The sequence below is a fragment of the Falco naumanni genome, chromosome 14 (assembly GCF_017639655.2).
Source record: "Falco naumanni isolate bFalNau1 chromosome 14, bFalNau1.pat, whole genome shotgun sequence".
Lineage (NCBI taxonomy): Eukaryota > Metazoa > Chordata > Aves > Falconiformes > Falconidae > Falco > Falco naumanni.
The window spans coordinates 8,485,942-8,513,916 of record NC_054067.1 but is presented as its reverse complement, the minus strand read 5'-3'; the positions used below and the strand labels follow the sequence as shown (position 1 = coordinate 8,513,916).

Genomic DNA, 27,975 nt, shown 5'->3' with positions numbered 1-27,975 from the left:
GAAGAATCATGCACTGAAAATTAAGGCTTCGTGGTACATTGTGTTTTCACCCTGCCAGAGACAAGCATTTGCTTTGGAAACAGAACACCAGGGTATTGCATCCGAAAGCATTTACCCTTCATTTCATATTCAGCATCTGCTTGGCAGGGATTTTTAAAAGATGCAGGTGTTACACTACTGAAGTGAGGGTTGTTTTCTGTGGGAGGAGGGCTTCATCAGCCCTTGTGGCTTACAAAAGGAGCAATTCACACCAGCCAAACGTATAGCAGAGGCATGAAGAGTGGCTAAGGATAAGACACTGGTCAGGAAAATCTCACATAGGCAGAGAAAAAAAACCCCACAAACGCACAAAAATCAACGAACAAACCAAACTCCACTAAAATGCGGAAGAGTACAACCTTTTCCTCTTCTACCTGGAAAAATGGCTGTAAAACCAAAGGTCAAGATACAAGAAGATTCACCAAGAGAAAAACAACAGCAGTTGTTTAGTCAAGGAAGTAAGAGTGGCTTGTTGTATGTAAACACGGAAGCTCCTGCCAAATGTTTGCCTAATTTTAGGATGACTATTTCTATTTATTTTTTTAAAAAACCACACCAAACCCAAAGATGAGCAACTGAAGTGGAATATGTGGGTGCTCTAGCTATAACCAACCACAAAGTAACAATGCACATCTGTTTCACATTCTTTCTTGGATTTAACCCTTGCCACTTTTAAAGCCATGAGATATAAAAGCAGAAAAAAAAAAAGTCAAACAAAATATTTATGAGTCAGCCACCTCTCCGTCTCCTGCATTCCTCTATATCATTTCTCTATTTGACTTCAAAAAAAGTGCCACTTTCACATACCATCTTTCACCAAAGCAAAATTTGTGCTATATATCACACCCCTCACTCAGTTAAATGACAGGAACTACCACAACACTGATGTTGACCTTCAAGAATGAACTGCCTGAAAGCCAAATAAAAGCAAGATGGTTTTTCAGCTGCTACAGTACCATTCCCAGTGTGTAAGTTTAAACAAAGGTATATTTAGCTCTTCTATGATCTCGAGACAGGAATGATCTGTAGCACATCCAATCTGATCTACCTACGGACATCCCACAAATGTGATTTACTAGTACTTTACTAGTCCAGTTTCTTAGCAGTTACTCCGGGCCAGGAGGGAAGCTGAATAGCACGGAGGTGGAAAAGATCAGCCTAATTAAAACCTTGAATAACTACAGATTTTCTAAACCACTAACTGAGCAACAGACCAGGGCTGGCACTCCCTTCTTTCAGCCTTCATAGGGAATATCCGTAACATCACCTGCTAACTGCTGCAAAAAGAGATGCTACCTGGAATGACAGGAGCAAAGCACCTGCCACGTCAAACAAGGAGGTTTGAAAGAACCCGGAGATACTCAGCCCAATACAATCCTGAAACAGACCTGAAGAAAAAGGTTGGTGTCCCGAAATGCAAAAGGATGATTAAACAACTCTCTGAGGAAAAAAACCAAAGAGTTCTTACCGACTTTGTAGTGTACGCAGCCTTCCAGGTCACCCACAGACACCCAGCCTTGCCGCTTCTCCACCTCTGGATCATTGCGCAAAATTTTATTTCTCAGCCATGACAAGTAATATACCCTCAACTTATTCTTCTTCCCTAGGATTTGCAAGATAAGACAGACATAACGCTTTAACTCACTGAAGCACAAACGCTCCCATGCTCACAAAAAGCCAGTTTGGTGACTTTGGGTAGAGCGGGTGTTTGTGCCTCGCGGATGGTGACGCGCAGGAGGCACCTGGAACACCAGCAGCCCTGTGGCACACGCAATTGCTGCATGCAAGCTTTTCACACCTGACTAAAATTCTTCCCTCAGGCCAAAGAATAGGTCCCTACAGAGGCATGTGTTATCAGAAATAATCACGTTATCTGGCATTCACTCTTTGATGTGAAGGAAGGAACACAGCCATGGCCTACAATGGCCATTTTGCATGACTCATTCAGTGCTAATTAACTGACTATCTTCATTACAGGCAGCTATTTTCTTTTGGATGCCTTTCCAGGTGAGAATGACTTTGTCATCTTTCATCTCAGTCTGTCTTTCTGTCACTGTAGTGCTTAAGTACATATGATTAACATCAGCCTGGGATCACAGGTTGGTCTAAAGAGAAGGACTGTGTCACATAACCAACTGGACCTGGCCACGTGGTCCAGCTCTTGCTGTCATCTACCATGGGAAGTCTGGACGGAAGACAAGGAGCTGCAATTCCTTGCTGGACCTACATCTCTGACCTTGTTATGTACTAAGCATCCTTTGAGGCCGCTCTCATCCATGGGGAATACAGGCCCCAGTACCCTGCAGGGCAGAGTCCAAGCTGTTTGTCAGCAGACGTTGGAGATGCTACTCCATTTAATGTTACTGATGCTTTCACAGTATAGATCACTCTCATGTTACCGCTCGTACATCTTGTTGAACACAGATTGAGGCTACTTAATGATATTTTAATAGAATTGCACTTTGATAAATGCTCACCCATCACAGAAACAAGCAAAAAGAGTGACAAACTGTAACTTGCTGAGAGCCAGTTCATTTTAAGGATATGAAACACTTCGTACTTCCCCCAAACCATTTTAAGCATTACCCAGGTAATGAAACATCCCAAAGCCTCTCTGAAATGAGAATGTAAATGTTTAAAAATTCAAGAGAGTTTTCCTATTAACAAGAATAACTGTCCTGTGATTTTCTGTAAGAGGAAATTCCTCAACCTAGTTTATAACCCAATTCTTCTTTTTAATTGCTTCCAACCGCAGTGCAGGTCAGATACTTTTAGACACTGAACTAACCTGATATAGTAATTAGCACATTGAGTCCTTCCAGAACATCCATTTGCTGGAATCGCCTCCTTGTAATCAGCGAATAAACTCTGCCTTGCCCACTTCTGTCCAGCAGCCACAATCCAGTCTCTGTTCCCACCAGTAAATTTACTCCTGTTGATACATGGAAAAAAAATCCTGCATAAATCAGCTAACGATTCAGAGGCCACCAAGTGTTCACTGTTTTGAGAGCTGATTCTTATTTAGTCTCACTTAATGGTACCCGATAATTTCTTTGTTGCTCTGTGGATGACCTCCCAGAAAAATGAATAGAAGAAAAAAGGATTTCACCATTACAGTTTTTACCTAGCAGAACATTTATATGCCCGTGTAACTCGAAGGATATTCAAGGATAGTTCTGCTGAGGTCAATGTTGATGTAAACAAAAAGGAAAATGCTTTGTGAACTCCAACTCCTCAGGTGACCTTGGGAAGTGCCTGCGAGCACTGCAAAAGTCCCAGTCCAGATCCACTCCACTGGCAACACAGGAGATCCAACTAAATGATCTAAAAGTGTCTACCAATTAAGAGACAAAAATAATAACAAAATTTCCCTCTTTCTCCACATACAACACTCAAAACACTGGAGGACCAGACTTGTGGGAAAAAGAGCTGCTGTTATGAGGAAGCACAGTGTGTGTTTACGAAAAGTCTGTTTTGCAAGAATGTTTTCAAATGCCAAATTCAAGCAGCAAATCCCTCTGAAATCCACCTGCTCCCAAGGAAGTGAAAGCTTTAGTGGATTGCTAACATCAGAGGATGTCAAAAACATGTTCAGCTGGCATGACAGCTATGTTCCCTAATCAGCAGGTTCTAAAGAAACTACATGAGGTACCCCGCTATAACAAGCAAACTCCTCTACTGGCGATGCTCTGACAAGTACCTGGTGCTCTTCAACCTCAAGGCACATCTACAGTCCTTGTCACACAGCTCCATTCTTAATTTGAAATCCTGGACTCCTACAAACACACCTTACACAAAATCTGTGAAGCTGTAAACTGGAAATCTATATTTCCTTTGGATAATGTTGCATCTGCTTGACTTATTTGCCATTCCAGACTCAAAAACTGAGTAGTAGTAAAAGGCTGGGTGAGCCCCACAGAATACATCTGTTCTTCCAAAGTAGGAAGATGGTTAAAATAAGTCAAGAGCTTAGCCAGAGACTGGGACAAGGACTACATTCATCTTGGTTTTACACTATATGAAGCCAACCCTGTAAAAGGGGTGATCCAGCGAGGTTCTGAGTAAGCACTGACAGCAGGACCTAAGGAAGCCAAGCTTCGGGGAACACTGGTGCCTGCCCTGCTTCAGAGTCTTGGAATACCTCACACACACGAGAGCAAACAGCTTCAGGTTTGGATTATTTCCACTGGGTCGGGGCTTAGTGTGACCAGCTGTACTGCTCTGCAGCTCAGCCAGGAGTAAGCGTCATGAGCTGCATAAGCTACTAAAACATTTGCAACTTCTGGTTCTTTCAATGAACGCAGTTTCAGTTTGGTGCCCAACCAAAACATTTTCTCATTCTGAGGCACAAAATCCTTTGCAACTGTGAGTCATCTGTTTGCCACCTTCTACCAGGAAGGCAGCGCCACGTGAGTGACTCGGGTATCTGCTCGGCGATCCGCTCCAGGGTTTTCTGATGGGAGAAGCTCAATACAACTGTGAAATCTGCCTGGCACGTACTGCCAGCCTCTCCAGCTGCTGCCTTCCCTCCACACACATGCCCAAGTACTTCTGAGCTTACCCCACAACGCAGCACAAAGGACCTCCGAGTTGAATTTCTTCTTATATTTACGAATTTCTGGACTGTCGCTCTGCGGGCGGATATTCGTCGGGTTGACATTGACAACGGAGCCCTTCCTGGCATTTTCTCTCCTGCCAGGCTCAGGCTTTGCACTGGATGCTAGAATGAAAGACACACACGATCATGAAAAACGTAAGCATTTGGCTACAGCTCACATTTGACCTCTTTATGGCTGAATGAAAAAAACCCCAGAGGCATGAGAAAACACCTTGGGAGCATTATGTAGCCAGAGGGAAAAACCCAAAACCAAATACACATCTGGAAAATTCCTCAGGCATTCCTGAGTAAGCACTGTGGTAGCACAGCAGCAGAGCAGAGCACATCTGGAAGAAGGGCAGAAGCAGGGCACTGAACATTCATAGCTATGTGCAGGTTCGGTTTCTGGAGATGTTACTGACAGTCTCCATTTCCAAGCAATAGGCTCTCCCCACTCCCCCCAAAAAAAGAAACCAGGAGTGACATTTTATGAGAAGGGTGAAGCATACTCACGAGAGCTACAGGAAGGTCCTACTGGACTGGTGGGAGGGGTGATGGGCAGAAGTCTAGGATCTATGAATGAAGTAAACGACGTTGTAGACGAGGTGCTGCTCTTTGACGGCGTGCTTTCAGTGCACGGGGTCTGCAACGAAAAACAAGAGCTGCTTCAGGAGGGCCATTCTAGGGGAGCGGGCAGCGCACAGCAGTGGGGTGCCTCCGAGGTTCAGAAGAACTGGGATGCAGCACACTCAGCCATGATGAAGAGTCTTAAAGCAGCAGACCCACGGTACAAACTCAGTAACAGGTGGCCAGAGCAGTCGTGCTGGGATGCTCAGCCAGGCTGCACTGCACTGAGATCACCGGTTCCCCCGACCAGCCCGCCCGTGACTCCCCGCTGCCCGTCTGCCCCAACCCCCTTGCAGCAAGGGGATGCTGGTGCCTCAGATAAGGCAGTTCAGGATGTGACCCCCTGACAGAGCTGTCACTCACCTCCAGGGACACACTTTTCCCCCAGAGCCACCTGTGCCTACAGTGGTGCTGGGGTCCCTTCAGGGCTGCTGTGCCACGCTGCCCCAGCCCCTGCCCACCCCACCGGGCACTGGGATGGGGAGAGCCAGGGACAACGTGCAGAGGCAGGCGAGCGCGCTGCATTGCTGATGTGACAGGTAAAGGAGCTGAGGGTACAAGCCCTTCTAGCTCAGGTAAAAGGGGAGGAAAAAACTGAAGGAAAGAACAGGGAGCAGCAAGGGAGATGGGGGTAAACAAGTGGAACAAGAAAATCTCGTTAGGGATTGCAAGATTTCTTACCCATCCCCTAGATAATTTTTTTCAGGAAAAGAAGGGATGTGGTGAAAAATCTCATAATAAAAAAAGGCAGGATAGATGAAGTTAAAATGCTCTCAATCTCAGCTCTTAACGGTTGGGGAAAATGATGGTACAAACTCATTCAACCTGTAGTTTACGTCTTACCTTATTCAGAGGTTTGTTCTGAGGTTCCTGGTTAGTCAGTGGCACTTTTGGTGGGTTCACAGGCGAGTCTGAAATTTGGCTTTGCTGGAGGAGATCTGGCAGGAGATAGTTCTGGTTGTTCACGCTCCAGAGGCCTTCTGGGGTGCCAGAGATTTGTTTCCCTAAAATCTGATCCTGCACATGAGAACATAGAGTTAAACTCCCAATTTAACATACGTCCAATGCACTATGCAACTCCTGTTAGTTAGGACAAGAGATAATGATCATATGGGGAGGAGTGCTCTGCATGATGCATCATGTAAAGACAAACCCTATGGAAAGATTAAAATAAATAATTAAACACAAAAAAGCGTGTGGCAAACACCTGAGAAACCAACACTGGCTTCCACTCCTGAAGCGCTCCACAAACGTTCCTCATCCACATTTCCTCAACCACAGGTAAAGAAGCAACTTCAACCTCAGACACACTTGAGACAGAATCAAATGGCTTGTCCTAACGTTACAGATCTGGCCTCTGCCCACCACACTCAGAGGCAGGTACCTCTCAGTTCTGCACCCTTAGCATTCATTTCATCCCTACTGTCCATTCAGTGAATTAGGAAAGCTTAGTCTAGAATGGTAACATTCAGTAGGATCCAGTATCAGCATTTCCAGTGCAATGATGGCTGGTGACCAGCTTCAAGGAAATACTTGTAAACCACGTAAGGTCTGAGGCATGACACACGCTCTCTCCCTGACAGCAGAAAATACAGTCAGAGGTCACTTTCTGGGAATACATGGTTAGAAGCTTTAAGTAGAAGAAAGATGGGACGTGTAAAGCAAGCGGTGTCCCAGATGGGACGGGCAGCACAGGGGGATCCACCCCTGGCCATGATCGGTCAGGGTACCTGAAAGCCATCGGCACCAGAATGTAGAATGTGATGGGAGCCAACCGCTACACCAGAAAATTCCTCCTGATTTACACCGAAGCAAAAAGCACCACCAAACATGAGCAGCTCCTGGCTGGTTGAATTCAAGGTAAGCCTGTGCATCATACAGACTTCGATAAACAACCAACTGAAATCAGATCAGCTTTTTTCAATGCTGGCCAAAATATGAAAAGAAAAATAAAAAAGGTAGATAATTCTAAATAAAATATATTTGCCTTTTAAAAGACAAGTCATTAACTAGAAGTCAAATGGATGGTCTAAGTATTATACATTCTGATTTAGATATAAACCCCCAACCCAACCCAAAACACACGTGCCAGTATAAGATTAGGGAATCAAGCCAGCACGGGGCTTTTTTGTTCAGTTTTGAGTCAGATCTAGCTGAACTCAACCGAACGCCCATTCGAATCATTTGGGCCATTCAAACTACCTCAAACCAGTTCGTGCTGATGGGCCAGGGAAAGGGATGTTGGAACAAGTCATGGAGACTCATGACGGCTGTGGTTGGTGAAGCAGAGGTGGGCAGAAGGGACAGGAGTCTGCGTCAGGAGGAGGGAGAAGACTGGAGGCATCAGGGAAGGTTTGTTAGGAGAGGCGGCAGCGATCTGTCCGTTCTCACTCCTGCATCGTCCTCCCCAAACCCATCAGAAAATGTGACCTCCACTCTTCTCCATCCTGCCTCATCCTCAGTCTGGGCCTCAAAGACCTCATCCATCTCCTTTCCCTCAAGCAGCCTATTTCCAAAGCCTGGATATCAGGGGAGAGGCAAAGCACTGGGCTGCTTTACCACAAAAGAAATACTGATTTATGCCCCGTTTGTAATTCCTTCTCTGAAGCAGGGTCTTTCCTCCTCGGAGATGGTGTGACAAAGGCGAAGTGGGACTTCCCATTCTCAGTCAGGAAGGATGCCACTCTGGTTTGAAGCTTAGAAATCACACCAGAGGTAATGAAAACTCCTTTTTCTTCCTAGCCCTGCCACAGCTCATACAAGCAGTTTGGGAAAACACCAGTTTCACAGCAATTTATTATCCTGATCTGTGAAACAGAAGTACACTCAGTAATATGTGAGAAGTGTTCTGACGCTGAGTGCCAGTCTTATTACTGTGATTATTTTTTTTTTGTTTTTGACCACAAAGAACATTGTTCTGCTTTTTCTGTCTTCATCTTTTCTGCACTGACGTTTATCACAGGGGAAAATCCACATGACAAAGTCTCTACTAGAAACTACAGCCGGGAAGGAACCACAACATGACATGCGAGAAGACGTGTATTTTTGCTAAGCCAGTAGGGAAAGGTAAGGTGGTTTTCCCCTCTTCTGGTAATAATTTAAGTGGTAAGAGGTAGGTTTCTTTAAATTGGAATAAAAAAATGTCAAGATTTTTAAAAACAGCCACAATGCACACCAACAATAATCAACAGTGTTGCTTTTTGCGACCTGCCCAACGCCTTCAAGAAATACGTTGGCATCAGAAACTACTACCAGGTCAATAACAAGGACAAATAAAGAAGCACAATTCCATACCTAAATATAAGTATTTTTATAGGAAGCACAAACCCTGAAGGTACACATTTTTTCAAGGCTTAGAGCTATAATTTGCAATGACAGAGCAGGACTTCAGAGAGAAAGTGCTGCCGAGAAGAAACGGATACAGCGTTTATCATGCATGTTAACGATCTGGCTCCCTCCCCCCAACTGTACCCACCCCCTTACAAATGGCCAAATTACCTTCTGTTCTGTGACAGTGCTTTGGGGTTTCAGTTCAATTCCATCTGGTACTCTCGTCCTTGAGAAATCTGCCACTCTGCTGCTTAGCAGTTGCCTGGTAACAAACTCCAATTAATGAACAGAACTAGTTCAGAGGGGAGGGAGGGAGAAAAAAAAAAAAAAAAAAGAGCCCAAAACCCAAAAAGACCCCTCCACACACATACACATGTTCAAAGCATAATTAACATTCACTAGTTACTCTTACAGGTTCTTGCACAAAAGCAAGCTGATTAGTCTGTGGATGTGCCTGAATGGACTCGAGCCTGACGACCACTCGCACACAGCAGGGAGCTCTCCCCACCTCGATGCAGAGCATCCCCACCTTGACGCAGAGCATCCCTTCATCTCCCTGCATTTCACTCATCCTTTTTCCAACAACGCATAGCTCAGGCAAGTGGAAGCTGGTCCCTCAAGCTGTCATTTGAGAACTGCCTGCTCCAAAACTGCTCCTGTCTCCCCTTGTACACTACCTGGCACAGTGCAATGATGAGCTACCCTGCTTTCCAGAGAAAGAACATCACCTGCACTTGCCAGGGGGAGAGTTGGGGCTCCACTGTGTCACAGTATCTTTGCCAGTGCCTAAAGACAGGCTACACTGGGATTTCATACTGTGAATCAGTCCCTGAAACACAGACATCCTCACCTTACGTACAAAGAAAGAAAGAGAATGTTGCCCAGTGCACAGAGAGACAGAAGAACGTGCTGGACTGGCTGGAGCCAAAAGCCCACCTAGCCCAGTATCCTGCCTTCCGCAGTGACCAAAAGCAGACACCTGAACAAAGAGCAAGAACAAGGCAAGCACCTGCTGTGATATTCCCTAGCATACTATTGCCTCCCACACAACCTGTGGTATCTGCATTTTAAACTTCTTCACCCAAGTGGAGCTGCCTCAGACTTCTGTCAGGGAGCCTCTGGCCCCATTTCTGTGCATTTCCACCCACATTATCTATTCCACTTATTTATTTACATACATTTATTACTGCAATCCATTTAAGCCTATTACATGTCTGCCTTTCCAGTATAAATAAAACTGACTGGATTCAGGATGCTGGTGTGAAGAGCCCTACCAGAGCCACATGAGAACTGGTAGATTGTAAGGGTCTGTTTTTTCAAATGCCCAGTGTGGTAACAAAGAAAGTCTGGTGAAAAAGCTACCAACTGAAGATCGCAGTGAAGGAGCAGAAGTTTTTGTGGCTTTTTTTTTGTTGTTGCGGTGGTGGTTTTTTTTGTTTGTTTGTTTTTTGTTTTGTTTCGGGTCATCATCTAAATATTTGCATCCTAAACTTAGAAGGAATGGCAAGATATGGAGTAGAATCAATGGTGAGTGCAAGGACATGTTCTTATCCGGAAAGCAAGCAGCAGCTGATCTTAAATGATGCCAACCTCCCACTTAGTAGAGGGAGAAACTATTTCCTAGCAAAGCACACACCTGCACCCACCTTGTCCAAATTTTGGTAGGGAACAGTATATAAAAAGGCAGAGAGAGGCAACTGAATTCTACAGAATGAGTCCCACGAAACTCAATGTTTTAGGGGGACTGTGACTGCTGCAGGCACTGCAGGAGGAAGCACTCTCAGCAGAGCAGGAGAAATGAGCATCAATGGAACAGGTATGCTACGCAAGCAGGTAAGATGCTGGATTCCTTAAAATAAAATTCTGGTGTGTGTGTGAGGAAGAATTCTGGCTCATCTCACTATAAAGAAAAACAAGACCAGAAGTTGTTTTACTGGTGAAAGACAGCTGCCCTTAGTCGTGGCTTCCTCAGAAATAAGCCTGCTCAGGGTGGTTAACAGGATTCATCCAAGAGAATATGAAGTTTTTTATCTTGCACATATGCATGTTCCAAACCCAGTCCTACTGGGCACCTCCATAAAAGCTGGAGCGTGGACTTCAAAAGCCATTCCACCGCCCAGGTAAGAACAAGAAAACACAGACTGTTTTCAATAGCCATCTAAAACTTGGACCAAGGTGTTTCAGCCAAAGCCCACAGAGAAACAGCCCTACAGACCGCAAGGGACGTCAGATGCTACACTCACATGTTTTAGACAGCAAGAGAAAGAAAAACCTTCACTTTATCCTAAATATGCAAAGTTTCAGTGCTGGCTGCTCCTTTCACTTTGATCACTATCTTATTTGCTATTTACTTGGTAATAATCAGGATGTCTTTCCCAAAGTATCTCTCTTTTAATACAAATGACGTTCAGCCAAGGTGAAGGGACTTTGCTAACAGACGACACTACTGATTCTGCAGTAGTTCTTGCGGTGGCTGTGTGCACGGGAAGGCAAACCTGACAGGGATCATCGCGCTCATTCCACTTTCTCTAGAGGACTGGTGGATCTCACACACAGAGGAGATGCAAATAACACATGCAGATTTTCAAAGGCAGTGATACCACTCCTTCAAATCACTGCAGCATGCAAGGATCACAGCGACCTAACACTTACACAGCAAAGTCATTGCTACAGGGCAAATCCATATTTTTATGTAGAGTCTTTCTGAGGTCTAGGATAAATTCTATGACCTAGAGTGAACGAAACTTTTTACAGACCAGAATAAGGTGGTTTGGAAGAGGAGCAGCAAGAAAATAAAGGCATTACAGTAAAAAGACAGCTCTTTCAGGTGCGCTGAATAGGCTACAAGGTTTTTCAGCTTTGAAAACTGAAATGCAAATTAGGAGCATATGCAGGCACAAAAACTCTACCTTCCTCAGAGCAGCACAGGGGAAAGGACTGGTACCAGGCCAACACAACAGCGTGCCAACAGTGCTACAAATCTGTGCGTCTCTTCCCGAGGACTGACAACACTGCATGTGCAATCATGTCAGAAGAGCAAGAGCCCCATCCCAGAGAGCTCTGTGGCCTCGTGGTGCACTTCAAAGTAAATCCTAGAACTTGAATTAAACCAAAGTCTCTTTGCAAGAAAATTAGAAGTTTCAATTCATCGATGCTAAAAAATAATTCTGTTTGCTGTTCCACACAGCAGGGCTGGCCAACTGACCCCCCGACTCTCTCTCACTTGGACTAGCAAGCTATTTGCGCTCTGTTATTTCTCAGCACCATACACATTTTGTATGACATGTAAAACACCACAAGATGTCAGTCACAAAATCAACAAGAGGAACTGGAAAGCTAAAGGGAAACAGTTCAGGTGAGATCAGCTTGGTACGAGCCACAGCATCATCTGGCAACCACAGAAATTGTGCAAAATAACAATCCTAAAAATACTGCAAATTTTACAAAAACATACCCTGCTTACGCTATTCCCTCTTTATAAACAGCCGTGGTGATGGAATCAGCTTTCCAGTGGTAATTATTTCTCCCACAGCGAAGAGACTCTCTGAATACAAGGGTCATGTTTACCTTGCTTTTTTAACTGTAACCTGTATTTAGCATGAATGTGTGCAGTTTTCTTTCCCTCTCCTTTATTCCTTCAAATATTCCATTTACACGCAGATCAATGTGAAGTTATCTCTATAAAAGCACTACTTACTGATATTCAGTTAAAAGAAGACATTTCTTCATTGTCCCAGAGCAGCAAGTCATCAAAGCTTATTACACTGCATACATCTGATGGAGCAAACACTCACCCCCGGGAGTTCATTACAGTGTGATTAAACTGCTTAATTACAACTGACATAAATGACTGATAGTAACTTCAGAGGGAAAGCAGTATTTATGCATGCCAACCTTTTCCAGGTATTTAAAAGCGTGTAATAAAAAGGAAGAAAATAATAGTAATAATGGAAGAGAAATAAAAATCAAGCAAACCTTGTGTGGTTCGTGTCCTCTTCATCACTACTGCCAACTTCATCACTTGAGGAGGAATAGTCTGCTGCTTTTACGAACGAGTTGGCACCATCCTTCACCTTGGCAAAGGAGCCTGGACTCTGAGTAAAGAAAACTCAGTTGATTTTTTTTCTCTCATGGCAGAGCCCATCGCTAAAGAGCACATGCAGTATTTTACCGACCCAGCACATATAGTTATTGTAAATTCCACACCAAAAATTCTTTATTAGGAAGTTGATGTCTTTGTGACTCGGTCTTCATGATTCAACCTTCATGCTTTGTAAGAGCACAGAAGTACTTCCTTGTTTCGCACGAGGAAAGGAGTGCTCTGCACCAGGACTAGAGGACTGCACCAGCCTGAGTCTCGTTCTAGCCCTGGGCTACCTGGAGGCTTGTGGGGCCATGTCTGAGCACGGGCTGTGCCTGGGCCAAGGGGTGCAAAGCACCTTTGGGCTGGGAAAGCAACACCAGCACAGCCATGGCTCACCCCCCCCAGGGCAGCGAGACACCCCAGCCCCACAGCAACTCACGCCAGCGGCAATGCCCTAAACACAGAGTCTTCTCCAAAGCTCCGGTCCCTGACAAGCCAGGAGGGGCTGGGGACTCTGGTGAGCTGCAGCCGTCCCCTGGAGCCACCCAGGCTTTAAAATGCCAAGCATCCCACAAACTTTTAAAAGGCCAAGCGTGCCACACAGGAGCTCCTGCAGAAGGCACTGTGAGCTCCAGTTGTCTGCTAGGCATCCCACCCCCAACCCCCCCAGAGAAAAGGAATGCCTCAGCACATGAGGGGAAGCAGTAGCCAGCACCCCTTCCAGCGGGGGCACGTCAGCGAACGGAGAGGCAGCGCAGCCCTGAGTGTCACAGCCTGGCAGCACACCGCCGGGCACTTCCACGCTGGATACTTGCACAAGTCACTGGCATGGTTTTGACTTTAGGGCTGCACAACAGTTGATCAAGGACCGCCTGAAATATTAATAACATACTCTTCCTTTCTAAAGATTTATCATCAGGTGCAGGAAAATTGAACTCCCCGCTGACGAGCTGAGCTGGACACAAGTCAGACGTGGACTGAAAGTTGATGGGGCGACAGTAACAGGGCAGTGAGCTCCAGCCAGCCCCTCCGGCAGGCTCCGGCTCCTCAGGCAGCCAAGCACCAGAGCAGCCCCCTGCACAGACAGACCCGTGGTGGGAACTATGAACAAAGCAAAAATACCAGCGGATGCAAAAGAACCTACCACAACCTGGCCTGGATGAGAAACTTTTTCAGGCTTGTTATGCAGTTGCAAGTGGTTTTGGGACAAAGCGTTCTCCGCCTTGGCTGGTCCTGGATTCCCTGATGGGGGGGAAAAAGAATTTCTTCTTTTAAATGCAGGTGCAGCAGAGAGAGAAAGGACACCAGTAAGACAAGCACACATAGTTACCACCCAAAGCAGATACCAGTGTCTGTTGACATACTTCTTTTTCATCTTTGTTGCAACGGGCAACCTTTTTGCTTGTTTCCCAGTGGTTCTGAAGGCCACAATATTATGGATAAAAATTGATACTGGTGCGGTTTAATGCTGCAAGAGTGAGACAAGCAGACCAAAACCTTGGCAACATGCTCCCACTGCGCACCAGCAACTGTTCCATGGACTGGAAGGCAGCTTGCAAGGGAAAAAGGGTGAGAGCATGCTAATTCCTTCTTCTGATCCTCTTCTGGAGGGGAGACAGCTCATCATATCAGCAACTGCTGGCCCTGTTCCAGCACCAAAGGAGGCACCCAGCTCTACTCCTGTGGCTGCAGGTGGGGGGGGCAGGGTGAGGGTACAGGAGCCTGGGCCCCCAACACACGCTTCTATGAGCAGATGTGTTGCCAAGATTTGTCCTTCATAAAACTATTGCACAAGAACAGTCTAAAGGGTCCGATTTTCTAAACCCAGCTGGACTGTGGGCAAACAGCTGCGCTAAACTCCACTCAGGAGCACGGGGTCAAGCTAAAAGCAGAAGAGGATTCACCGTTTCCCACAGTGGCACTGGGAGAACCATTTTCCAGTCCCTGCTTCCCCTGGGGCACACGGAGCGTCACTTCTCAGCTCCCACTTCCACTTTGCGCCGTGGGGAAGCAGTTAACAGCAGCCCTCACTTTTGCAGAGAGCTGGCCCCTGCTGCGGGCCAACTCCGAGTCAGGTGGCACCTCGTGACACTGCCCGAGGTCAGGTAGTGGTTGCAAGGAAGCTGCTTCGCTCCCAAGTGGCATGGGGACCTACATGTGCCACCAGGCTTGCACAGCTACTGAATACCCAAGCAAGTAAGACTAGAGGAGCTGGCGTCCGTCCGCACATGCTGATGCCACGTTAGGAGGGATGCTTGCAAGTAATTAAGCGCATCTTCCCTTTCGGTGCCCACACAGCTGCCTGGGGAAGAACAGAAGCAGCCTTGGAGACCTGCTGTCTTCTGCACACAATTCCTGATGGAGGGGAAGGGAGGGACAGAAAGCAGACGTGCCCTCACCCTGCCCCTGGGACACGCGAGCCAGCTCAATGTCTACCTTGTTCAGCAGTCTCTCCCATGGCTGTCCCACTGCTACCAACGGGACCCCGTGCAAGTTAAGGGGGCAGAATTCAAGTTCACACACATTGGGATTTGTATTTGGTAATTTAGATAGTTTTACCGCAATGGCTTCACATATTCATGTATTTTGCAAAGCTTTTAAAATGCAGAATCTCTTATTGGTCAACGAGTACCTAAGCAACTCAGTAGAAGTATTAGCTTTAAAGTATTTATAGCCCTTTCCTGCCCAATTCATTATCCCTGTGGGCTTGGGAAAGCAACAAACTCTTTCTGGAACACCATAAGCCAGAACTAGCTGTAATTTAATGACACTTAAGAACCCAAGGAGACAGTTGAAACCACAAGGGAGGTTTTCTATTCTTTCCATTGCTGGTGAGGTTTTCATTTCCCCATGCCAAAATAGCACAGGATGTACACATCATGCAGACATTGCAAAGTTGAGCTGGGCTGCTGCACGTTGTTCATCTCTATGCTGTTATTTGAACATAAAATGACATAAGAGCAAAAAAAACCCAAAACTCAAGCAGTTTAAAGTGTGCTTTGGATTTCTCTTGAAGTAAAGCTTCCCATTCTGTGTGGTTAGTGAAAGCAAAACTGGCTTGATTGTGTAAGTGTAATAAATAAGCTATTTGGTCTTCATTTATCGAGGGCTTGCAAACTAACAATGTGAGCCTCAGTTTAAAAATAAATGACCTCAGCAGCTCACTGGTGTGGTTTCAGAGCATTTTTAGCATCCACCCTGCTGCAAATTGGGCATGATTCCCCATCTTTAGTAGTCAACCTGGATGCAAAGTGTTTAACACACCACTGCTTTGCAAGAAATTGCCCTAAAAGTGACCTTAGGAATCACAATAGAGGAACAAAGCTGTCCACTTCTGCTCCATGCCCCCATCTGCCAGATCACAGGTCATGTCTCAGGAACAGAAGTCTGCACTGCAAAAAGTCTGCACCATCATGAGCAAGCCCACTGCATTCCTACACTGCTACCCATGACACCAAAATAGCTTACAACGTTGCACTTTGCTTAAATTGGATGAGATATCTCTACATTTTAACTACTTACCTCTCTTTTTTTTTTTTCCAGTTCTCCTATCTTTCTGCAAATCAAAGCATATTGGAGGAATGTTTCATAAGGTGCTGTACAGAGTATCTCATGCTTCCTTCAGCCGGCACATTATTAGTGTGCAGAAATATTAGTGTACAGCAACTGCTCATCTGTATCATCTTTTCAGTGGGCAATGCAAAAAAGCAGCATAGGGCTATACAGAAAATGCCAGCGGGTGAACATTAGTATTGAATTACGTCTGTACGTCTGTAATGTTGGCTCTGCTGAGTTTCAATGGTGTCAGTAAGTGCAACAGAACTGATTTTTCCCCCCAATTCTTAATTGAGGCAATTCAAATTTTCTATATGGAAATATGTTCACAGTCACTTTTTGACTCAAAAGAGGAAGTGTTTCTATTTTAGGAACATGGAACCATAAAATCAGAGTGCTTTCAAAAGCCTACCACCAGAAGACCTTGTTAAAAACAATATGCCATTTGCAAAGCAGCGCTTGACACCCCACAGAAGCCCATTGCACATGATAAGAATTTTGCACGTTTCGACTGATAAAACTTGGACTTAAGAATCACCTGAGGTTGACTGGCTGCTCTGATGAGATCCCATCTCCCACTGCCTGTCACCCGGAGTGCTGCTGCTGCTGCTGTTTAGCTTCAGAGCGTGTCCCCTGGGGGATGGCTGATGAGTGTTACTAAACAGAAAGACAAAAAGCAGATCAGACTATCTTGGGTACAGGAACACAGACTGGAATGGACCTCCCAGGCCACTGAATCGAGTTCCCTGCTGTTACTGGATGATATAATACTGATCAACAAAAATTTTATATTCATTGCTGCTCCAAACAGGGCCACCCAGTAGCGGGAGAAAAAGATGGAGCGTTTCCTTTGGGCAGTCATTCTGGGAGATTACAGAGATTCCCGAGTCATTACAAAATACCCTACTGTATGTACTTCCCCCCTGGCCTCTTCAGATCTGTGTTGCTCCCGATTCCAAAATCTCACAGCTTTTACGGATAACGAAACCTGCTTCAGTACCCTCCTAGAAGATACATCATCACCGGCTTATCAATGGAGAAAGGAATGCATCGGGCAGTAAAACACCCTGCCAGGCTCTGAAGCTGCTCACTTGTAGCACTGTGGTTTACTTACACATTTCTCTTCTGCTTTGCCTCCTGTAATTCCTAAGTAGAGAGCATTTAGGGCTCGACTTGACTTGAAAGTTATTTCAGATGATGTTTCTGACACCGGCTCATCAGAAGTGCCACACATTATCCTGCTATGTCAGCTAAAGCTACTTCCCTTTCGGATCTCTCCAACCCTAGTTTCTCACAGCATTATGTTCCCCGATTAGACATCCAGCGGCAGCTACCCTTTACTGCTGAGCTCTCTGCAGCCTTGGTCTTTTCTCCTGGGATATGCAAAACTACACTAGACTTAAGGGCAGACTGCCAAAATAGTCAAGATACATCTACAGGCAGCCTGTTCAAGCTACTACCAAGCAAAACAAAGCTACAGGCACAAGCTTCACAAGCTGTAACTGCAAGTGCCTATACAGGGAGTTGGGGCTGGACCCCCACCCTGCCAGTATCCAGGCACCTAAGTTCCCTTTGACACCAGTGGCACAGGTGCTGATGTAGAGCATCTGCATGAGCATCCAGGCAGCCCTGATGATTACTACTGTCACCTGCCACCACCAGTGTCGACAGGCTAAGATCTCAAGTAAGCTGCACCTTCAGCAGCCACTTACTCTAACTGAAGGGAAAGTAGACCATAACCAGATCACAAGAAGTTAAATGACTGCACAACGTGCTGCCCATTTACTGGGAAACAGATGCACACTTTGCATGCAAGCCACTGGGCACGTCAAACAAGCTGAACCAAATGAAACAACCCGTTGCAGGAATTATTACAGCTCTAGCAGCCCTTATATATTAAAAATATGGCTTTCCAGCAGAAGACAGAACTAGCTTGCATGAAAAAGAGAAGGAGATCTACAAGAGGCTTGTTTCTCTTTAGTGATTGACATAACTGATTTAAAGGAAGCTGGCTGAGATACTTCCTTCAGGCTTAAGATCAGGAAGTTTGGTTAGTTATTTTTTTTTATTGTGGACAAACTGACTCAAAAGACAAAATAATTGTTACTGCTCTTAAGTGAGGTATGAACCCCTGTCAGTTTTGGTGTTACTGAGGTTATGGCTTTGTTTTTAATACATTTGCTTTAGTTTTCCTATTGATGGTAAATCAGCATTAGTATAAGCATAAAACACCAAAGAGCTTACCTTGAAAGGCATCTCTGATGGCCAGGCTGATCCCTGCTGTAAAATTTAGAGGTTGTCCTTTCTGGAACCTTAAGGATTTAATCAAATGCTTTAAGGTTGCTAGTGATATTTTAGATTCAGTTAATAAACCTAATGCTTACCCTGTATTAATGCAAAAATAAGGCTAACCACCACAAATGACTAATGCTTCAGCAGGACCTGTGGAGAGGTCTTCCATGATAGCAACACTGGAAGCTGCAAGTCAGCAGGAGGTACTTCCAGTTTGCTCCAAGCCTGTGCAATCTATCAGGGTGCAGACCACAAGACATTGCACCCTTCCGTAGAGTTGGCGTTATTCTTGGTCAGTATTTAAGGCAGACAGGGAAATATATCTGCGGTCATTTAATGCAGCTTTCCCTGCGTGGTGCATTACCTTACGTTGCTACCAAAGGGCTGGGGGAAGAGATAGACACACACCCCCAGCTGCAAAGCAATGAAATGAATACACGCGCACATGCAGGTAAACATCCCCACACAAACATTCTTGTACTTATTCTTAGAAATTCGGTTAAAGAGAAATACACCATCACCTCAATTACACAAACTAATGAGCTCTTCCACAACAAAACACATTTTTCAGAGAAAGGGCAGCTACAAATACTTGGCATAACAAAAGAAGTGTATCGGCATAGGGTCGTAGAATCATTTAGGCTGGAAAAGACCTGCATTTGCAGATCCTGCAGGTATTATATACATACATATATGTATATAATATATATACACACACGTATATAATATATGTACATACATATCCCAACACTGGCCTGCTTATAAATTTCCATCTTCTTTCTAAATTACCGAGACCCAGTTAGTGTACAAGCAATGAGATTTTCACTGAGTTTCATGAAGTCCAGAGGACTGATACTACACAGCGCAGGGGAACTGAGTGGAGTGCTATTAACTACTGATAGTGCCAAACACCCCAAATTTCACGTACCTTTGGGGGTTGTTCTTCGTTTTGACTCATGCTCCAGAATACGTCATCCTGCACAGGGCTGAGTGGTGTCGTCACCATATCTGACAGTGAACTGCTGTGGTACACGTCCTTACTAGCCCGGAAATTTTCACACTTAAAATAAATGAAATACATGTTAATTGTACTTCCCCACCCACGTAACAGCTCCCAGTCTAAACAGACATCAATGGTTCCACTCGTGAGAAAATTTTTAGTAAATGTGCAAGGAGTATGGTGTTTGGATACAGCCCTATTAATCTTGTTCTCTGTGAAGTTATCCATTCTAGCACGTTAGCATATTAGGCACAAATATTTCCAGATAAAGGGCACACTAAAAAGAAACAGCAAAACCATCTCTGCTGTACATATATCTCCCCTTCTTAAACCTATGGAGAAGCTATAGGCCATAGGCAACACGCAGCGAACTAGTTAACTGGATGATGCAAAAAATACTGTTGAGTAAGTATATTTAATTTCAAACCTGACCAATGCTTCCATTTCAGGATTTAGACAGCATCAGCACTGGGGGAACCCACCTTCCCTAAGTTAGATGCTGACTTCCAAACGAGACTTAGCAAGCCCACCACCAACCTAGAGTCAATGGAGACAAACTGCCAGCTGGAAGAAGCACTTTCAACTCTCCAGTGGTTATGAGGGTGCCCTGGCCCTCCCCTGGACCAGATTTTTCAATTACTTGGAAAAAAAAAAATAAAAATCAAGCTTGAGAATGCAGTAAGAAAGAAGTAAGAAACTATGCTCAGATTTCACGGGTAGTCATGTCCAGGTGCTCCCATTGCAACTGTCCACGTGTAAAAGGTATCTTCCAAGGTATCAAATGAGAGCATTGGGCTTGCAAATGCCCTCATCATGGTGGGGGGCAGCGGGAGGGGAAGAAATCAGATCACTGCCTTACACAGTCTTCATTGTAAGGGACAAATAAGCAGTGTAAAACTCCAGCTCAAATACTCAGTATTTGGTCCTCTGACTCTTTCTGTAATTAAGAGGAGAGGGGTGGGGGGAAAGAGAGAGACAAGAAGAAAAGGTCCCTTAAATTCTACATCCTAATGATCTATTACACTGGCATCTTCCAAAGGGGAAGAAAGGCAGAAAGCTAAAAATGTCAACTGAATGGACTGATCCTCCCTGAAATGAGAAATCCTCTTGGACACAAGACTGAGACAGAACCCGGGAACCGCTGTGTAAGCTGTGCCTGTCTCGAGGGATTGCTATGCTAGAGCCAATCTGATGTTTCAGAAACAGAAAAAAAACAAACCAAAAAACATTTGAAAAACGCCTGAAGCTACACCACTCTGTGCTTTATCTTGTCAGACCTCCCGTGCAAAGCAAGACCCGGGCTCTCTGGGAGGCACCTCATCCTCAAAGGCACGGCAAGATCAGCACCCCCACACCTGCAGGGGTCCGAGAGGCCAGCAGGTTTGGGCTTGAGCCAAAGTTCAAACTCTTGTGTCCTGCCTGAGTTACTGCAACTCAGCTCAGAGGCGGCTGCAGCTTGGTTTCCCCGAAGAATGACTCAGATGACTATTTTAACCATTTACAAGCCCAAGTCTATAAAAATTCTCCAGTTCCCCAGTCTTACGAAGTAAAATACAGTGAGAACTGCAGCTTTTCAATTATGTAACACGATTATAAACTCCCTGTAACTCGACACGACTAATTATTTCATGGGAACAATGTTCACAATCATTTAAATATTAACAAGCAATAATTCTAAAACTAGTTAAAGATGCCAAACATCCATCCATATGTCCCATCACAACCTCCCAGACCAGCACAGCACAGTCAGCTCTTAAAAACAGTTCTGAGTTTCACCTAGTTAAATATTCAGGTGCTTTTTCTGCCTTTTTTCTGTTGCCTCCCTTTACAGAAAAACAGCTTTTTCAGCAGTTATAACATCTTATAATCCATGCCCTTTCTTTTTGTCACAGTAACTTTTGTGTCCAACATGACTGTCACTAATAATAGTTTTCAGTTAACCATAATTATTTCAACAGCAAAGTGCTCCCCTGAAACGAATCACCATGGCTATAGGAATAGGTTTTACAGCAAGTGTATTATTACCTGAGCATAGAGGATTGTTTTCTCCTTGCCACTTTTTCAACAAGATACTTACATTTCTTCCTAAATTCTAACTTTTGAGCCCTGCAGACTACCAGAAAACTATTTGTGCTTAAAAGCATGGAGGAGCTTTGCTGAATCATGATATAAGTGACCGGGTGAATCCGAACTCTGCAGATGGTGCCCACATACATTCCCTGGGCAGAGAGAGACCAGTACAGTGGCTCCACGAAAAGCCAAGAAGTGACAACCTGCTTTTGGGATGATTTCTGTATGACCTACAAGACCTTGCAATTCCACAGCAAGCCAAAAATGTCACAGGGAGACACAGTGTTTAATATTCCCCTTCAGTTTTACACATACAATAATTTGTGTGTGTGGAAAAAAATATTACATAAACGAATAACAATGATTCTAAACTACTGAGACTTGAGCCTTAAACAGTTTTTGTTATAAGTAATACTGAAAGAACAGCAGCTCCTTTCATGCACAGAAAGCACTGGTAGACAAAGTGTTACTTACTACGTGTCTTCAAACCATACAGGCACACCTAACAGAGCTAAGGAAAAGGAACCTTTGCTCCCTGGAATTATAAGATGATAGATACAGTACAAATGGCTGATTACTGGAGTTTTTTAAAAAAATATTTAGGAGCACAAAGTTTTAAAAAGACAGGCTGCACTGCTTTTTGGAAGATGCCTGTTCCTACTTTGAACTCAGTCTGCACACAGGGAGTAGAGAAATGCAGCTGTTGTTACAAAACAGCATAAGGAGAAGGATTTTCTTAAACTGCTGAGCAGATCTGCTCTGGGATACTGGGTCAGTCCACGACCTAGTGCATAATTAGCTCTAATAGTGTTAGCTTCTTGTTCTGTTCCAGCCACATCACTCCAGACGATAGAGGAGATCTAGCTAGCAAATCCTACAGGAAAACCCCAGAGTCAATTAAAAAATGGAGTTCATTTCAGATGTGAGCTGAATTCCTCCACAAGTCAGGTGGCAGGTGATGCTGGGCAGAGAAACAGAGTCAGTGACTTTGTTCTGGAAGTCTCTGTGAGATTCTGCATGTATCCCAGAACGGCTTGCCCCGCAGCACCACAACCAGAGCCAGATCTGCTACGGCGCTGCGGCCAGCACAAGGCAGGTGGAGATGGTACACTGATCTGGTATATCTCACGTTCCTTACCAGACAGACAGGCTACAAGACCCTAAGAAATCATGCTCCCTGCCCCTCAGGGGCTGTGCTGAGATTTCCAGTGAAGTAATTTTGAGAGGGATCTGGGCAACCACCATGTGCCACAAAACCGCACAGAATACAGCCATTTAAAACAAGAAGTCGATTTTGCCTGAGCAGAGCAGTGATGACAGATGATCCTTCTCTGACAAACCTGGCTAGAAGTTCTTCAGCACAGACATCTGTGACGAATTCAGCTTGCATTCTAACTCTGTAGCTCACTTTTATTTTAAATCAACAAGGCACCCATGTACCGAACTTCAGAAGTATATTGCTGTGAGTCTTTCAATCTCCAGGTGACTAACTGGCCCATCACTCATGCTGCCTTAACACTTCCACTTGATACAGTTAATGCAGCAGCATATCCAAACATCCTACTATTAGCATCAACAGCTACTGCCAACCAGCACAGGGAAACCCGGCCCTTCAGAGGATTTATACATTACCCATTGAAGTTCATCTGGTCTCCATGCTCACACAGCAGGTACCAGTACAGACTGGCTTCTCCCTGTCCACACGGTCTCTTACTGGCCGGAGCACTGGTGAGTAGGTAACAGGGCAGCTACCAGCAGGGCGTGAGATCGCACGGTAACAGCTGTGTATCACTTGCTGCTATTACCCTTAAGTAACACCATCGCTTTAAGGAGCATAAAAATTTTACAGCGTAGTTCCGATGAAGGAATGTGAAAGAGGTTGGTAAATACTGCTGCATTCCTCACCACTCCCCTCAGCAGCTGGGAGAGGTACTACCCCACAGGGAAGCACTGACAGGGTGCAAAGGAATGAAGCGACTTGTCCTAGGCGATGCAGCCAGCCTAGCACATAGCTCCTTTCATCCTGGAAATGGCATTTTAGCAGGGCAGCGTTACCCTCTGTACAGCCACCGTGCTCCTGCAGAATGCCAAATGCCCTGCAATAAACTACGGACTCTCCTACTGCAAGGCTGAAATATTTGCCTCAAGGCAGCAGCCAGCCTCTGCCCAAGGCTAAGATACAAATGTCCTTCTTGTAGACCTTGCAACAGCTCTCCAGTGATTTGATGCTACAAGCCAGGCCATCAACTCAGCCCGGTTACAATACTTGTGACCTGAAATGACAAACAGGCTCTGGAAAAAGAGGATTGTGAGAAGACAGACAAATATTTTCCTGGTAAAAGCTATCGGATGAAATGGAGCCATTCCTCTGCCAGCAGCTGTCTGCGGTGATTTTTCCACCATCACCAAGCAGCAACCTAAACAGGAGAGGCACAGGGAGGCTTCGACTTAATGATGCCACCAGCCAGCCTTGACCTGCCCCCCACTGACCCGCTGCAGGGCACGAACAGGAGAGGGGAGGGCTGAGCCAGGGAGCCTGATCCCTGAGGACCCTGGCTATGGGGAAGGAGCAGCTGGGGAGCGCTTTGCAAAGCACAGCCTGAGAAAAAGGCAGAACATGAGAACGATGCTATGAGGAGGGCTGCTTCAGGACACGCTGACATGGTTGGTAAATGGAGCTGCTGCTGAGGACATGATTTTTAAGGCACTTCTATATCTTGTTTTTTAAGGCACTATCCAGATCCTGCTGGGGCACTTCAACCACCCCGACACCTGCTGGAAAAGTAGCATGGTGAGCTGCAGGCAAGCCAGGAGACTCCTGGAATGCATCGAGGATAACTTCTTAGAGGCAGGTAACAGACAGCCCTACCAGAGGGGATGCGACACTGGACCTGCTCGTCACCAGTGCAAGCAAGCTAACTGGCGACATCACGACTGGAGGCAGCCTGGGCTGCAGGATCGTGCCCTGGGGGAGTTTGCAAACCTGAGGGATACAGGTCAGGTAAAGAGTAAAGTCAGGACCCTGAATTTTAGGAAAGCAAACTTCCAGCTGCTCAAGGAGTTAGTCAATAGGGCACCCGGGAAACTGCTCTCAGGGACAAGAGAGCAACACAGAGCTGGCAGATCTTCCAGGACACTTTACCATAGAGCAGAAGAGCTCCTGATCGCCAGGTATAAAAAATCAGGAAAGAAAGGCAAGAGACTGGCATGGCTGACTTGAGACCTGCTGGTCAAACTAAAGGGCGAGAAGGAAATGCGCAGGCAGTGGAAGCAGGGACAGGTATCCTGGGAGGAGTACAGGGACACTGCCTGGTTGTGCAGGGATGGGGTCAGGAAGGTCAAGGCAGAGATGGAGCTGAACTTGGCAAGGGATGCAAAAAAGTAACAACAAGGGCTTCTATAGGGACGTCAGCCAGAAAAGGAAGGTCAAGGAAAGGGTACCCCTGCTGATGAATGTGACTGGCAAACTGGTAACAATGGACAAGGAGACAGTATTTGACAGCATTTTTGCCTCAGTCTTCACTGGCAACCTCTCTTCCCACACCTCTTGAGTGGATGGACCTCAAGACAGGGATGGGGGGAGCAAAGTCCTTCCCACTGTAAAAGAAGATGAAGTTCAAGACCACCTGAGGCACCTAACAGACATAAATCTACGGGACTTCATGAGGTGCATCCCAGAGTGCTGAGGTACACACCAAGCCACTCTCCATGACATCTGAAAAGCCACAGCAGTCAGGTGAAGACCCCAGTGACTAAAAAAAAGGGAAACATTGCACCCATTTTTAAAAAGGGTAGATAGTACCCCAGCAACTACCGACCTGTCAGTCTCACCTCTGCGCCTGGGAAGATCATGAAACAGAACCTCCTAAGAAGCTACATTAAGGCACATGGAGGACAGGGAGGTGATCTGAGGCAGCCAGCACAGCTTCACTAAGGATGAGTCTTGCCTGACCAAACTAGTGGCCTTCTGTGATGGAGGGACTGCATCGGTGGACAAGGGAAGAGCTACAGATGTCATCTGTCTGGAGTTCTGTAAGGTCTTTCACACAGTCCCCCATAACATCCTTGTCTCTAAATTGGGGAGATATGTATTTGATGGGTGGACTGTTCAGTGGATGAAGAATTGGCTGGATGGTGACATCCAGAAAGTAAGTGGTCAATGGCCCAGTGTCCAGCTGGAGATCAGTGACATGTGGTGTCCCCCAGGGGTCTGTAGTGGGGACCAGTACTGTTTAATATCTTCATCGATGATGTGATGGAATGAAATGCACCCTCATCAAATTTGCAGATGACACCAAGCTGAGTGGTGCAGTGGACATGCCGGAGGGAAGGGATGCCACCCAGAGGGACTTGGACAAGCTTTTCAAGTGGGACGATGTGAACCTCACAAAGTTCAACAAGGCCAAGTGCAAGGTCCTGCACAAGGGGCAGGGCAACCCTTGGTATCAATACAGGCTGGGGGATGGTGGGTTTGAGAGCAGCCCTGAGGAGAATGACTTGGGCTACTGGTGAATGAAAAACTGCCCATGAGCCAGCAATGTGTAGTCAAAGCCCAGAAAGCCAGCCGTATCCTGGGCTGCATCAAAAGAAATACGGCCAGCAGGCTGAGGGAGGTGACTGCCCCGCTGCTCTGCTCTTGTGAGACCCCACCTGAGTGCTGCGTTCAGCTCTGGAGTCCTCAGCGCAGGAAAGGCATAGACCTGTTGAACTGAGTCCAGAGCAGGGCCATGAAGATGATCAGAGGGCTGGAGCACCTCTCCTATGAGGAAAGGCTGAGAGAGTTGGGGTTGTTCAGCCTGGAGAAGAGAAGGCTCCAGGGAGACCTTATTGCGGCTGTTCAGTACTTAAAGGGGGCTTACAAGAAAGATGAGGACAAACCTTTTAGCAGGGCCTGTTGCTATAGGACAAGGGGTAATGGTTTTAAACTGAAAGAGGGTAGATTTAGACGAGGTGTAAGGAAGAAGTTTTTTATAATGAGGGTGGTGAAACAGTGGAACAGATTGCCCAGAGAGGTGGTAAGTGCCCCATCCCTGGAAACATTCAAGGTCGGGTTGGATGGGGCTCCGAGTGACCTGAGGTAGTTGAAAATGTCCCTGCTCATTGCAAGAGGGTTGGACTAGATGGTGTTAAAGGTCCCTTCCAACCCAAGCCATTCTGTGACGCTATGATCTTCCATGTGGGTGTTCACCAGAAGCTCATGCCAAACAAAATTTCAGCAGCCATCAATGAGCTTAAGAAAAGCTTGGGATAATACAACCTAACCTCACAGTAATAACCCATAATTGCAGGTAGCTTCAAAGAAGTCCACAGGCCCACCCTGCTGCCAGGGCTCAGCAGTGAAGCAGCCGAGCTGAAACTAGTAATGCATCCTCCTCTGTGGTCCGACCTTCCCCCTTGGATCCAAGGTCCAACACACAAGCAAAAGAGGCCACAAGACACCACAGCAGCACACAAACAACGCCTAAGCCTGATCCGAATGCCATTCTGCTGTGAGTACCACCAGCTAAATCCCACAGAAGCAACTGGAGAGATGGATCAGAAGGTGTACATCCATCCATCCATCCAGGAGTCCAGCACAAACCAGAGCTGACAAGAACACAAGTGCTATGAGCTTATATCCTTGCTGAGGGAAGGAATGAACACACAAACAAAGTGCTGTGGGGAACTGTAAAGGCAGTAAGATTATTCCTGCCACTGCATGTTTTTAAAGCAAGTGGAGATTTCCAGCTTGAATGAGCTGTGCTCACGCTTACAGGAATTTATTCCATTTCTACTGGCTGTCTTGGTTTTCTTTTGCTCACACATGCTTACAGTCCCTTCACAAGAGGCTGGAGAAAAAAGCAACTGCAGACTAAGCTACTTATTTCACACACTGTGAAAGAGTGGGATGTTGAAAGGGAGCCAAGTTTTTGGGCACACTGGAGGAAGCCTGAATCACCTGTCCCAGAGCTGGCAGAAATAGCAGGAGCTAAAATGTTTTGTGCGAAGGTTTCCAATGCAGAACTTTTATCAGAGTGCTTTTATTGTACAGGTACCACTGCTACCTCTAATACTGAAATTTTTCAAGTCACAGACCTTCTGGGCTCTATCCACAGGCAACATCTAGCTCTGCATTGGTCCTTAGTGCATCTCCATATACCTGTAGTTTATTTCGTAAGATCACTAACAGTCTTGCTTGTTTATATGGTCTTCAGGGATAAAAATTCTGGCTTTGGACTTGTTTTTTAAAGTGCCACATGTATTTATGGCGCTATGGAAGTAATACATCATTCAGGGACTGCAACGGCACAGTCCTTCAGGCTTTCTGCGAAACATCTAAAAGGAGTATCACGGAATCGACAATCAGGCATCAAGTACGTAAAAATAACTATTATCTAATCC

General features: G+C 45.7%; 1 protein-coding gene across 3 annotated transcripts in view; it reads right to left on the bottom strand.

Annotated features, from left to right (window-relative positions):
- The window catches only part of NRK (Nik related kinase), a 108,116-nt gene that overhangs the window by 18,304 nt on the left and 61,837 nt on the right, over positions 1–27,975 (bottom strand). For all 3 annotated transcript variants that reach the window (XM_040614298.1, XM_040614299.1, XM_040614297.1), the window contains 11 exons: positions 19,453–19,584; positions 18,477–18,544; positions 16,771–16,889; positions 13,822–13,919; positions 12,569–12,687; positions 8,762–8,855; positions 6,107–6,280; positions 5,150–5,279; positions 4,601–4,759; positions 2,828–2,971; positions 1,508–1,642 (listed from right to left, as the gene is read on the bottom strand). In XM_040614298.1, the coding sequence (XP_040470232.1) occupies positions 1,508–1,642; positions 2,828–2,971; positions 4,601–4,759; positions 5,150–5,279; positions 6,107–6,280; positions 8,762–8,855; positions 12,569–12,687; positions 13,822–13,919; positions 16,771–16,889; positions 18,477–18,544; positions 19,453–19,584 (1,372 nt within the window). The remainder of the gene's footprint in view (positions 1–1,507; positions 1,643–2,827; positions 2,972–4,600; positions 4,760–5,149; positions 5,280–6,106; positions 6,281–8,761; positions 8,856–12,568; positions 12,688–13,821; positions 13,920–16,770; positions 16,890–18,476; positions 18,545–19,452; positions 19,585–27,975) is intronic.